The sequence below is a fragment of the Lineus longissimus genome, chromosome 8, assembly GCF_910592395.1.
Source record: "Lineus longissimus chromosome 8, tnLinLong1.2, whole genome shotgun sequence".
Taxonomy (NCBI): domain Eukaryota; kingdom Metazoa; phylum Nemertea; class Pilidiophora; order Heteronemertea; family Lineidae; genus Lineus; species Lineus longissimus.
In genome coordinates, this window is record NC_088315.1 from 18,911,752 (window position 1) to 18,925,984 (window position 14,233).

The window sequence follows — 14,233 nt, forward strand, 5'->3', positions numbered from 1 at the left end:
AATGAAATGTGGAGCAGAAACGTGGAAACGGATTGTAATGTAATATCCTGTTCCAGATAGCCAACTGTGTCACCTACCCCTACATTTGTATCTTACCCAATTGTACAAAGCAACACCACGAAAAGCAGTTTTCTTTGTAGCATTCACAAAAAGGCTCAATCGCTGGTCTGAAAGATGAAAATTCTGTGTAAAATGATAATACTAGCGTAAGGGTTTTTGAGAGTGTGCAATTGATAATCAAATAATGTCTTGTGATTTCTTTTCAAAATACGACGTATTATCTGGTCAAGTTCTCCTTGAAAAGAAGGGGTAGTGTCTAAACCTACAACCTACAAATACAGTGATTCGAAGTTACCGAACTATTGGTATTTCGAGTGTTATGTACTTACAAGCATATTCGTAATGCATGGTCACAACGGTCCACGCCCTGGCTGGGATTGACGTGTTTGATGTGTAAATACCGCTCCCGTATTTGCATTGGAACATCCCGTCTTTTACGAAGAGACACAGAGATTCGTTGGCTGAACACAAGATTGGTTGTCGGGTTGTGTTGTAAGGTGACGGCATCCTGACCCAGGCTTCGAGGGTGAAACTGGAACGTAAAGAAGAATGGCAGACGCTGGGAAGTAGAGTTGTCGTGTGTCTTTCCATTTTAAAAACAATGTCATTATGCCATTGTGCTCAGCTAAGCTTTTGTTGAACCAGAGTCTTTCAAATAAATCATTATTGTTTGAAAGACTGGTTGATAGAGCATGAGGTAGTTTGAACAGAGGTGAAAGACTCTGACATTACCTTCTGTTCAACCCAAGATTCTGGACCGTGTCCACCGCAACATAGTCACCCACGCCGTCCAGGAGTAGGGCCTTGTTATTCCTGTCCGCGCACGTGTTCCTCAAATGCGACCAGATCGCTCCAGGCTGTGTGTTCATGAACAGACCAACTCGGCCACCCTTCAGGACGTCATCGAAGATGGCACCCGAGTCTACGATCAGAGTTTCGCCCTGCTTGATGATGATTCTGTAAGATATTTAGGTTGTCAACAAAACTGAACACCAACAACGTTATTCCATAGCAGCGGTACACTTTAGTTGACAACTTGAATACATACATGTATATAATGCGATGTCATCAATAATAAAAGCTCTTTTTCTCGATCCCGCCAAGAGCCATCAGTGCGCTTCTTGGCAATGCCGAGTTAAGTGGCTGAACTTGATTATGTTTTGTCTTCGCTTTATTTTGCCGACCAATGACCTGTGCGAGTCCTGCTCCCTGCTATCTGTATGCTGCCGTTCGTTCACCCGTCAATTCTCGTGGAATGTCCCACGAAGTCCCCAACATTGGGAATCCTCTGGGAGGGGCATGGCTCCCGAGAAAAGGGTATCGTGCCATGAGCAAAAAATACGATTCTTAGTCAGTTGGCCGGGCTGTTTCTTTGAGCTCCTTTCCTTCTTGCGGGCCTCACCTGATTGTGCCCACCGATGGCCTATGAGAGACCTGCCACCTGTAGGCTGTCTTACACTTCCACCCGGCAAGATTCGGGGCATGCCATACCAGGTCCACAACGTTGGCAGTCGTCTGGGCGTCCCACAGCGCCTGCACTAGGGTGGTACCTGGGCTCACGTTAAAGCTGATGCGCTGAAATGAAAGAAAGTTTCGTGGTGAGAAACTAATGGGGGGACGCACGAATTGAGTATCAGGAAGAGCACCGTCGTGTAATTTGCGAGAAAAGTTCCGATTCGGTGATGGTGTCCTAGAGATGTACATTGTGTATGTAGAACTCCTAGCTAGAATACCATCGGGCCGGAGTTGTAATCCAACTGATTAACAACATGACCTTACGGTCATGGCAACATTCTGTTGGCTATCGTCAAGCTTACCTTGAGTTGAATTCCTTTGATGCCAGCCTTAGGACCAGTGAACTTTGGTTTATGCTTATGCGTCCACATGACAACGTAGAAACGTTTGCTGTTCTGGTAGGCGAACACGAAGCCGATATAACCATCGCACTTGTCACTGTTGACGAACATCGTTCCGTAGTAGTCCATTTCACCGAAGTGTGTCTTGGCTTGACGCGAAAAAGAAAATTTTAATTGGATACAATAAGAAATAAAGTTTGTTTATAAACCAAATACGAAGAAGCTGGACAATCAACTGTTTACATGTGGATCAAATCAATAGCAACTGATTTGAAAACATTTATGACTTGAGGTCGTTAACCTGTGAAGAATGAATGAGTCTCTGTTTCCCTGACCCTCATTAGTCGGACCTCTCTCCTCTTGGCTAGGATCAGCCCGCAGATTCGCCGACAAGGACGCATCCAGGTCCACGGATAAACTCAAGGACTGTGTCCAATCACACCCAACTTGGCCTTAGGGTGCTTGGTAAGGTCTCTTACCGATGAACAAGGCAGGCATCTCCGTGTCCACCATTTGCCGGACCTCTTTCCCCTGCGCCAGGATCATCCACGCTGGCTTTGCCTTGATGGACGGGTCCAGGTCCACTGACCGATACTCCGTGAAGTTGGAGGAGTGAAGGAACTTGTTCTGGAGGCAATCGTCGAATTTGTCTTTATATCCATCGCCATCGTAGTCGCTCTCGCAGGCGTCACCGCGTTTGTTGTCTGGGAGTAAAAATTTCAGAAAAGAAGTTCTTGAGATGATATCCCCTCCCCATGCCACGGTAGAACCCTGATACTCAATGACGGGTTTAAACGCCTGGCTCTACAGAGTGGAAAAAACTGACGACGATATTTTTTACCACGCAGAGGCCAATAGCATTAGATCAGCAGAGTATTTCAATAAATCTATTTTAGAAGAAAAATATTACCAAGATATCTCCATTTGTTCCAATAACTTAGCTTCGGAGCCACTTTTGTGAAGAAAAGCCGGTAACAATTTCGAAGTTCTTTCGGCTTAACCACGGACGAGAGTTGCCGTGGCTTAAATTTCTCCCGATTTTGCTTCACGAAGTGAAGCAAAAACTACTGGATTAAAAACATCTTGGTCTCATGATTGGTTCCCGGTAGACTCTTTCACCAGTCACCTCAATTCACTCCCGCGGCGGTTATATTAGGTTCGAGGTTCCCTGGACTAGGTTCCCGGATTCGGGCGGCGAAAATAATTTGCGTGACGTCAAAATGACGTCTATATCTCCATACTCACCATTGAGATCCTTCTGGTCTTTATTGCTGACGTACGGGCAGTTGTCAACATCGTTCTTCAAGCCATCATTGTCAATGTCCTCATCGCAGAGATCGCCAAGCCCGTCCCCATCCGTGTCAACCTGGTCACCATTTGGCACGGCAGCGCAGTTGTCCATCGTGTCAGTGATACCGTCGCCGTCCCTTGAAAAAAAGAAGTTTTCAATCTCATGTCTTTTTACGTGTTGGTTTCAAGCATAGGCCAATCAATGACATGCTCGTGACACGTGACATTTGTCGCGTGACCGGTGCAAATGACAGCGTAAACCTGGTCTACATCTAAGAATTAATTTACTAAAGACGTCCGAATATTTATATATATATATATTTGTAGTTTTCGAAGAGCTCATTATCATTCAATACAGGAGTTAAAGCGAAGGACCTTAGCCATTTTACTTAATCACATACTCGTGTATACACCTCTCCATCGATTTTTGACAAGAAGTTTTGTAAAAGAAAATGAATCGAAAGCGAGCAATCGGCCATTGTTAATTATACGCATATTAATTCAAATATGACGCCATTGCTCTCCGATTGGCTAATGTGTTGTAAAGTCTCCAGCTCGCCAAACAGGGTAGATTTTTTACCTGTTTGGCAAGCTTGGCCGAACAGGGTGGCTTTTTAGTACTGTTTGGCAAGCGGGTCTCCAAACAGGACAAAAAAAGATGCCTGTTCGGCGAGCGGCTTGCCAAATAGACCCGGCCTATTCTTACTTGTCCTTTCCATCGCAAGCATTGCCCACCCAATCCTGATCACCATCCTCCTGTTTCGGGTTCTTCACTTTGATGCAGTTATCACAAGCATCGCCGACCCCGTCACCGTCAGTATCCTTTTGGTCTAAAATATGAATACAAAACGGAATCAAAAAGGCTAATTTCACTAGTAAGAAGCATTTTTTTCGCTTTGGTCGCCGCTGCCAGTTATATGAATGAATGAATGAATGAATATAAGAATTTCTATAGCGCCTGAATTAAAAGAAAAACTTAAATTCTCAGGCGCTTTACAAAGCAAAACACTCCCTGAAAAGGTGTTGTTTCAGGAGAGTTTTGAAAATGTCTATGGAACCAGCAAGCCTGATGTTGGAAGGTAGCTGGTTCCATAGAACCGGTGATGACTTGTAAAAAGAACGGTCACCAAAGGTTTTGCACTTAGTGCGAGGGACCACCAAAGTTGGAGCAATAACAGAGCGGAGATGGTAGGTGGAATGGTGCCTCAGTCTGACCATATCACACACATACGCAGGTGCGACTCCATGTATTGCCTTATATGTAAATAAAAGCACTTTGAAAACAATCCTGTATTTAACAGGAAGCCAATGGAGTCGCATGAGAACCGGTTATATGTATCGTATTAAGATCAACTATTGTCATCGAATTAATAGTTGCGGAGTTTTTGTCGACCAAATTGCGTCTTAGATCGCTGTATGACATCATCACGAAATGAATGTATGCATGTATGTATATACCATATTTAAATTTAAGCGCCCTTTTCAGATTATTATCCGTTCAAAGGCGCTTTTACAATATTAATAACATTGTCGAAAAAGATGAGTCTTTAGCATCGTCTGAAATGATGCAAGGCTCCTTGCTTGCCTGACCTCAAAAGGGAGCGCATTCGACAGAACAGCAGCGGAGAAAGAGAAGCAACGCTCTCCATATTTGCTCCGGGCCCTTGGAACTTCCAGTCTGTTGTCATCAGCTGACCGAAGGTCTCTGCCTGGCCTATAGATATTAACTAGGCTTGACAGGTAACGTGCAGTGAAAGTGCAGAAGTAGAAAGGCGGTGATCTGATTCTCTAACGAGAGATTGGAGATTGCCCGCCCAGAGGAGACCAGATGCAACTTTTTCTGTCTGTATCTTTGCGGACGCTTTTGGTAGTGTACTCTGATTGTGATGACGCATTGAACCATACCAGACCATACCAGTTCACATCGCTCTCGACGCCATGAATGACGTAGGCCTGAGTCTCTTTATGACGTAAGCACTACATCGAACCAGACCAGATCAGATTCGTGCGTTTACATGACAGACTTCTGATCCCGATCGATCTAGATCAGATTAGTCCCGTGTAAACGGCCTCGTGTCAAAGTTGATCATTTGGTCAACACTCAAACAAACAGCCGTGACACAAAATGCTTTAAAATTGGTGAGCTTTTGTCTTACTCGATTTTTAAAACGCACTCAACTGACCAGTGTTATGAACCAGAGGGCAGTTATCTTTTGCGTTCAGGACCCCGTCGCCATCCTTGTCCGTGTCACACACATCTCCAATCCCATCGCCGTCGACATCTGATTGGTCAGGATTGTGCGTGCTCTTACAATTATCGCACGCATCCCCACTTTTATCGCCGTCCGAGTCCTTCTGGTCGCGATTGTAGACAAATTGGCAGTTATCCTAGAATGCAAAGACGTTTTGCTTGAGAAGCCCAAATCTAAATTGTATACTTACTTTCAAGGTGTTCATTAGAAAGGGTAACAGTGACTTAATCCGATCAACAGTCCCATTTTACCACGCTGGAGCACATCACCTTGCTTACCCTTGCCGGTTCAGACTAATCGACGCTCATGGAATCTGTTTCGTCGCGTTCGATCTTATCATACGGCCAGATAACGCTTCGATACGACAGAAGAACAATGGGAATTAAGGCGTAGGTGCGTGCGGGCTTTGTTTAAAGACAATAGATCGTGTAGGCTATTGGGCTTGGTGTACAGTACCCCAGGTATGGCACGGCTTAACCCGCCGGCCATGAGGGAATTCCTTTATGGCCCAGTGGTTGGCGCGTTGGCCCCAGAGTGGAAGTTAAGCAACGTTGAGCGCGGTCAACCTTTGGATCGGTGACCGGCGCGTACAATACACTTGGCCTGATTGTTTTTGTTAAAGGACAGTTCTCGTTAAAACGCTTAAGAAATTGGTGTGCTATGAATGGCCCGGTAAAAACCTAAGGCGGGAATAAGCTTTCATTGATAAATCTAAGGAGTTTCAAGAACCCCAAATCACTAGTAAGGTTCATAGGATACTGGTCTGTCATTGGTTTAGGTCTCCTTATCATTTACATACTCCAATATCCAGAAATATAACAATATTTACGATAACTTTTTATGTTTTTGACATTATTTGCGACCATTATCGATAACGCGCTCCATGCGGATTCGTAAGGTACTATTATAGTATAACACCATGCCTCGTCAAGTTACCTCGCTTGCGGAGCCACCTGGGTGACCCACGTGCTTAGACTCATAGTAAACATTGTAGTAGAAATATGCTAATGACTATCCCTTATATGGAAACCGAAGTAGTTGAATATTTTCACTGCAGGTGTCTCTGATAGTCACGTGGATTGACGAGCAATCTCCTTTAACTTCGAGGTAGGGGGAAATTGACGTAATGGAATTCAGATGTTGTTAGCAGCTAACACCCACGATATCATTTTCTCTCTTTTAAACCCTGTTTAGTTTGGCGACCGCTAAGTTTTAGTGACAGCAATTAAACTTGGCTGCACCCATAGTAGAGCCCTCGAGGTTCCGCTGACTTAGCGGTGGCGTATAGCGCGGGCTGCTAAGCCTATTAACTGACCAAACTTGGTGGCGCGCTATTAGATAACGGTGGCCGGGTTTAGTGGCCGCTATTAAAACCAGATAGCGGGTTTAGCGGCCGCTGAACCAGATAGCGGAGCTTTGAACAACCGGGCCCTGGTATTTTTATTTTGTCAACATACATCAAGGTCGTAGATGTAATCGTTGTCATCATCCGGGTCACACACATCGCCGATCCTGTCACCATCATTGTCGTCCTGACCAGTGTTGGCCGTCAGAGGGCAGTTATCCTGGGAAGAATAAGTACAAGATACATGTAACGTATATTGAGGAAAGATGCCAATGGGTAGATATGCTGGGAAAGAGAACGCGTAGGCCTATGAAATACTGAAAAGCAATGGGTGATTTCAAGAACAAATAAAGACTGGCAAATGCTTTTATCTAAAACTCCATGTACATTTACACCAGGCGTTTCTGTACAAAATTGAAGTAAAAGCATTTGCTAGACTATTCCTATCAGACAATGTCAAGGCTTCACCACTTATGACAAGATCAGCCGCTGTCTGCCCAAGCATTACACCCCCTCCCTCGAAAGCACCACGAAGAAGGGTTTGACGACACTCTTTAGAATCGGGTTTCTCGATCGGTTCTCGCAATCCGAAAGTCGACTCCCGGGGCAGTCCATTGCGTCATCCTAATTGGATCTTTTACGAAAGGTAATTGTTGCCAGTAAAGTGTGTTCACCGCAATTACATTTTAGTTTCGGGTGACTCGCCTCCCTCTCGTATGCCTCTGGCTATATTTCAAGTAATTTTTGGGATCAAATGGCAGATATACGGTAATCAGCTAGTTGCCAAATATAGCCTACGGCCTAATCGACGCACCACCAGCACCGATAACTCGACTCCCGAGTATGATCACAGGTGCCAAATTGCAGTCGCCGTACGATGGAATACGAAGGTCTTTTTGAATATATATTTGAGTGCGAAAAAAATTGGGACGACGTCACATTATTTCATAGTTGCCATAACTTCTGTACGTCTCTGCCTTTTAAGCGGGCTCCACCCAGAAAATCACCAGATGCAGAACATATTTAACGTTTTGAAATAAATACGTTCTTAAAACTGGCAGGTTCTGCGTATGAAGCGAAAGAGATAAAGGTCTGAAGTGGAGATGCGTTCAGGTCGTCAGTACGACTTGAGAACACGCATGGTGGGATTCACGAACTGACAAAGTGTGCTTACTCCGTTTTCCCGACTGATGATTATTGTGAAGGTTTGTATAAGGAATAAACGAAATCGTCGCGAAAACCCGGACTCAACATCCCTTTTCATGCTGTGTGTACATGTGTACATGTTCCAGCGGCTTGCATTGGTAAGACTAGGCACGGATAAAAAAACGAGCTCCGTGCATAAGTTAAGCAATTTATAGTTACTTTGTCTCTTACTGGTAACATGGAGTTGGCGGATGCGAACGCCACCCATATAGGCGCCATGGATGACCCCTACTGGGCGTTGGAAAGAACATTCCAAGCTTTGCACAAGTGGATGCCATTTTTTGGCATAAGCTTTGGTATAACTGGGAACATTCTCTCCTTCCTTATCACGACAAAGACGGAGAACCGCGCCATAAGTACGTGCGTGTTTATGACCGCACTCAGTGTCGTGGATACTGGGGTCCTCACAACTGCCTTGCTGTACCGACTGCTCACTAGCCATGGTTTAGGTGCGCATCTAAAGGATCGTTTCACTGTGAATCTGTACGTATATGAATTATACATGATTTAGTATGTTACTCTAGTTTCGCCGTTGTAAGACCGCTTCATTAATCACAACGAAATCGACAAAGGCCAAGCAAAAACGTCAGGGCCATCGAAAAATTTGTGTAGCTAACCAATTGTCTCGCTCGAGTGACTGAATTAGACATGTTGAATGGCATCGAACGACCATGTACATATTTTGCTCAATATTTAAAAAAGGTCTTATATTGGTGAAACCAGAGTATTTCTGTCATCACAACGTTTTCACCTTATTGCATTTTATTCTACAGTGCTACCGGACTAACTTCTAGGGCATATTTGAAAAGAGAGGGGCATTTTGTATTCATCAATAATATTAATTTGTTCAGTGATCGTGCAGGGGTTTATTGCTAGAGAGACCATGCCCCTAGATTATAATCGTACATGAAGTTGACTCGATAGAATTCTCTTTTGGCACGGACTATGGCTCTTAGATCACTGTCACACATGATCTGCTACTGCAATGAAAAACGTCTACAGTTGCAAAATAATCATTACATGTGGTCCAGTTCTTGTAATATCGACTCTTTGTTTCAGAATAATGTGGTACGTTTCATATACTTCGTCCCAGTCGTCTGGTCTCTTTCTGGCAGCAATGACTTTGGACCGCGCATGCGCAGTGTTGTTCCCATTGAAAGCAAAAACTTTGTGCACCGCTGCTCGTGCGAGGAAAACTGTATTAATACTTTTCCTCATCCCTGCAGTTTTCAATATAAATATGTTCTTTACGTATATTCCTTACTTCAAGGGAACTAACATGGAGTCCGCAATCTTGGACTTCCCCGAACGCCCCTGGGTGGAAATAATGGTGGGGGCCTACAACCTCGCGATAGGGACCATCGTCCCTATCTCTGTCATAATCACGTGCAACATTCTGATAATCACAAACGTCAGGCGATCATCAAAAACGAGATCCAAGATGGCGATCGAGCAAGCTGATATGGAAAAAGGAAAGACTAACGACAGGCAACTCACCCGGATGTTAATACTGGTATCGATTGCTTACATTTGCTCTTCTTTACCGCTTCGAACGTATGAGTTACTTTTGACAATACCGGATGTGGTTCGTCGTTACAAAATGGATGAACTCTACTGGCGTTTGCGCTATAATGTAGAGTTTTGGTTTGTTGCCGAATTGTTTCATTTGAACTACGCAGTGAATTTTTATCTTTATATATTAGGAGGAGGTAAAAAATATAGAAATAGTGTCCGGGAGGTGTTCAGATTATGTGGTAAATGTGAGGGTCTAAAAGGGAAGAATTAACAGGTAAGGGGAAACGCGGTGTTACCTTCTGGCAGTACCACCCGAGGCATGATATAGGCTTGCTTGGAATGTTATCCTGGTCCGGGTCCTCACCGCACACGTACGTCCCGTCGCCAGCCCAACCGTTCTTGCACTGGAGAACAAATCAAAACGTCCGTAAACAGCGTCGCGGGTGTTTTATTTTAATTCGCGAGTCGGAGTCAAACACGAATTCGATAATAAAAAGCCTGAATATGTCAACTGTATGGCATTAGCTATTGAATTTCGGCAGCAAATGCTATATTCAGTCTCCCGCCAACTGGACATAAACAAATTCGCCAACTTTACGCTTCGCGAACATAGATCACTTCGAAAGTCGGCCAGCAAGTAACAACAACGTTTCATCTTGGCAGTGCATCATTTCGTACTAGCATAATTTTAATTCAACTCGAAACTATTTTCGCTATACGAAAATTGTTCTGCGTTGTAATAAAATTATGCTTTGTTTAAACGATAGTACGCTTCGTTTTAATAAAGTATTTTCGCTATACCAATAACATTTTGAGCCTATACGCTAAACATCTCGTTCGCTATTATAAAATGTTCGGGAATCTCAGAAAAATCTATATTCTGGTTCGGTCCCAAAATGAACTCATCGTCATTCGATGCAATTCAACATGTTTCAATTTGGATATAATAGACAATGGGCTGGTAAGACCAATTTATTCGATGGTCATGGGACGTCATGTTTCGGCTTATATAGCCCTGTGTTAATTACGTAGTAACCAATGAAGCGGTCTTAAGCCCGTAGCACACTAGCCGCCAACTTCGGCGGTCACAGGCGTTTTTTGCCCAAACGCCAAATATCTAACATGTTTGATTTTTGACGCGTGTCGCCGCGTTTGAACGCAAGAAGAAGCCAGGTGTGCTACGGATGGCCGCCTGAATTGGCGTCGGCGGCGAGGCTATGGCCAATCAGCTTGCGTCTTGATGTCACATGATTTCAAAATGGCAGCCTAAAGTGGCGGAAAAGACGCTACTGGACGCCGATTCTGGGCAGGGGTGCTCTGACCGGGATCCACTGGCCGCCAACTTTGACGTCGAGAGGCGTCAGCTGAACGCTTCTTGTCGCCAAAGTTGGCGGCTAGTGTGCTGCGGGCTTTAGATCGATGAAACTAGAGTGTATATTTTATTACCTCGCATCTGTACTGGCCTGGCCCGGTATAAACACACAGCGCCTCCTGGTGGCAGCTGTAACGCTTTGTCTTGCAGAAGTCCCCGTCGATACAGCCGTGAAGACTGCTTCCCGCGTAGCCGTCACGGCACAAACCGCATCGGTAGCTGCCCTACAAAACGAACAAGAGAAATACGCTCTTTCGTGTTCTTCTCTGGTAAAGTGATACAAACTACTGTAGTTAAGGGGTGTGTGTGTGGGGGGGGGGGGGTCCTCGACTCAAGTGACGCTATCTTAATTGAACAGATTTTGCTGAGGGGAGTGTCATAATTTGAGGAAAATTGCAGGTAGGCCCCTATCTTCACGGCTAGTGCGCAAACATTTTTGATGCAAGTGCGTCAGTCGCTCTCGCTATATTGATTGAAATGAACTGCAAATGCGTCAGTCGCTCTTTCTATATATATCAATTGAGATGAACTGCAAATGCGTCAGTCGCTCTCGCTATATATATATTGATTGAGCTGAATTGCAAGTGCGTCAGTCGCTCTAGCGATATTGATTGAGGTGACAAAATTGCTCAGAATGATTCCTTTATCCTGAAATTTATAATGCAAATATTACTTACGATTGTGTTATGACAAATAGCATTCGGGTCGCACCCTCCATTATTGGTGGCGCATTCATCAACATCGTGACAGTACTGCCACTGAGTGAAGTCCTGGACCTGGTTCTTAAAGTAGAAGGCCCGCCTGGTGTTGTTAATGGCGATCGCGTCCTCGAAGGTGCCGTTGTAACCGAGGGGGCAGGCAAGGCACTGGTATCCAGGATTCGTATTTATGCATCGGTTCTTGAAGCACGGCTTCTTTTCGAAGCACTGGAGTAAAGTAGGATAGAATAAATATTTTTTTTAGCAAGAATTACAGTAGAATATCTCAATTGAGGACACCCTCGGGACTGACAAGCGCTGACCTTAATAGAGGGGTATCCTGATTAGAGAGGTCAAATTGAATGGAGGCAACCAATATGGGACCAAAACTAGTGTCCTGATAGCTAGGCTGTCCTTAGTAGAGAGGTGTCGGCTAAGGGGGGTCCCACTGTATATCCAACGGCGTACAGGCCACTACACACTCCACCAGCACACGAAGAAACTCGGATTAAGTGCAAGGAAAGGGAAAAAAACGTCATAATTATTTTAACGTGATGATTATTGTTAAGCACAAGTATTTTGCTTGGTCCGAGTTTTAAAAAAATGAACTCTGGTCGAGCCGAAAACGCGGTCTACTGTCTAAAAACTAAGCCCGCTCGCACCTAGACCTAAATTCACATTGTTCTCAAGCCTTATCAAAGGGCCACAAGGGCAAATCTTTATAACCTAGACCTCACAAGCAGTTTCAGGATGGCCGATAGACCGACAAGGAAAAATGAAGGTAATGTCTTCGCTTATACCCTAAGTGTAATTTGAATGAATAATAAAGGCCTTACCTCATCGATATCAGTACAGTTGCTGCCATCACCGCGGTACCCAGGCGGACATTCCCGACATCCGAAAGTATACTTCCCGCCGTCCAGTTTATTGTAACACAACTCGTTCTTGAAGCAGTTGTGCTTCTTCTCCATGCAGGGGCACAGTCCAGGCTTGCATGGCTTGCAGAGCGTCCCGTCCCCTGTGGACCAGGTCCCCTCCTGGCACGGGGTACACCTGTCCTTCATCTTGGTCGAGGTGAACCCGGGCGCGCACTTCTCGCACTTGTCCCGTCCCGTCATGTTTTGATATTCGCCGCCGAAACACATCGGACAGAATACTGAAAATAGCAGTTATGGTGAGTGTGCAATACGATTCGTACATTCTGATCGGGTCGTCTTTTCATCTATAGAGTTTTGAATTGAGGAGCCGCAGCGGTCTGGAGGCCAGGACACAGTCACAGCTAGACAGCCGTGACTGGATAGAGTCATAATCATACAGCCGTGAGGAGGACAGCGTCACAACCATGCAGCCGTGACCAGGACAGAGTCACAATCACACAGCCGTGGCCAAGACAGAGTTTCAACCATACAGCCGAAACGGATGCGTTTCGTACCCAATTGTCGATGTGTGACTCCAGGCATGGCTCTTCGTCGAAATTGCCCTACTCAACAAGGCGTATCACACAGGTACCGGTCGGAAATGTTCGAGTTGTAGCACTGGTTGAACAGCTCAGCTCAGGTATGCTAAAAGGTGCAAATGCTCTTTAAAAACCATTAATCCAAACTAACAATAGTTGGAGTTGCAGTAAGAGTTGAAATCACAGTCTTCTTATAAGTGATGGTCACGCTTTGTGGAAAACGATGCTCTTTGAGTTAACCAGAGCCGGATGCATGGTGTAATCTTCGTCAAAGGTTGGCGCAACGAAGTCCGTGTCGTCGCATTGGTGTCCGAAACTTGAGGGTCGGGATGGGTGCAAGGAATTCGAAATTGTGTGGCTTACTTTGATTGCCATCCGAGTAGGTTCCAGTCCTACAAAGGTGTTTCTGCCCGCCTCTGCAGGCATAGCCAGGCTCGCAATGGGTACACGCGCTTGGGCAGTAGGTCTCATTGCAGTAGGCGTAATGGTACTTGGGGCAGGGAGTCCCGTAGCCATCTTTGCAAATCTAGAGGACAAACGTGAACAGCTTTGAAAACAATTGCGTATCGTACGATATGAAAATACCTTAGAAAATGCAATGCCGCACGAAATCGTTGGAACAATTTCTAAAGTTTTGCTGTAAACTGGCTCTCAAAGAGCCTTTGAAGTCTTTCATCCAGGTGTTTCAAAATACTTTCGAACAAGAAGAAGACTTCAAAAAGTCCCGGGCCCAACGCGGCGCTGAATGAAACTAACCCATCCGAGCGGACAACTGGTACAGTTTGACGCCTCGCCGAAAGAGTGCTCTGTGCGCGATCTGCGGCACGTGGAGTTGTCCGAGGGTGGGTCGCACCGCCCGCAGGCCCGCCTGATGCCATCGCCTGTGCAGTACCACGTGGTTTCACAGCGTTCACAACGGGTGTCGTCTGAAATCGCAAACATCAAAAACAACAATACGACTATACTCGTGTTACAAATCTATCTACATCTTGAAAATGCTTTTTTCGAGTTAGCACATAGGCTCGATGTACAGTAGCGGATCGATGCTATATAATGGGCTAGGTTTTTGCCTGCCCCAGCAAAGACGCCAGCAAAGGAGCCTCGATTTGGCGTCTCATTCGTGAGGAATTCACTGTCACTTTATCCTGTTTTTATGAGAAAAGCCCATTATTTCGTCACCCAA

At 45.1% G+C, this 14,233-nt stretch overlaps 1 protein-coding gene across 1 annotated transcript in view; it reads right to left on the bottom strand.

Moving 5' to 3' along the window:
* The window catches only part of LOC135493010 (uncharacterized), a 40,801-nt gene that overhangs the window by 1,207 nt on the left and 25,361 nt on the right, over positions 1-14,233 (bottom strand). The window contains exons 38-52 of the mRNA XM_064779759.1: positions 13,807-13,976; positions 13,414-13,576; positions 12,395-12,750; positions 11,574-11,837; positions 10,971-11,120; positions 9,821-9,928; positions 6,916-7,023; positions 5,390-5,594; positions 3,913-4,036; positions 3,162-3,343; positions 2,396-2,620; positions 1,871-2,065; positions 1,463-1,817; positions 793-1,017; positions 361-592 (exon numbers count right to left, since the gene is read on the bottom strand). Of these exons, the coding sequence (XP_064635829.1) occupies positions 361-592; positions 793-1,017; positions 1,463-1,817; positions 1,871-2,065; positions 2,396-2,620; positions 3,162-3,343; positions 3,913-4,036; positions 5,390-5,594; positions 6,916-7,023; positions 9,821-9,928; positions 10,971-11,120; positions 11,574-11,837; positions 12,395-12,750; positions 13,414-13,576; positions 13,807-13,976 (3,062 nt within the window). The remainder of the gene's footprint in view (positions 1-360; positions 593-792; positions 1,018-1,462; positions 1,818-1,870; positions 2,066-2,395; positions 2,621-3,161; positions 3,344-3,912; positions 4,037-5,389; positions 5,595-6,915; positions 7,024-9,820; positions 9,929-10,970; positions 11,121-11,573; positions 11,838-12,394; positions 12,751-13,413; positions 13,577-13,806; positions 13,977-14,233) is intronic.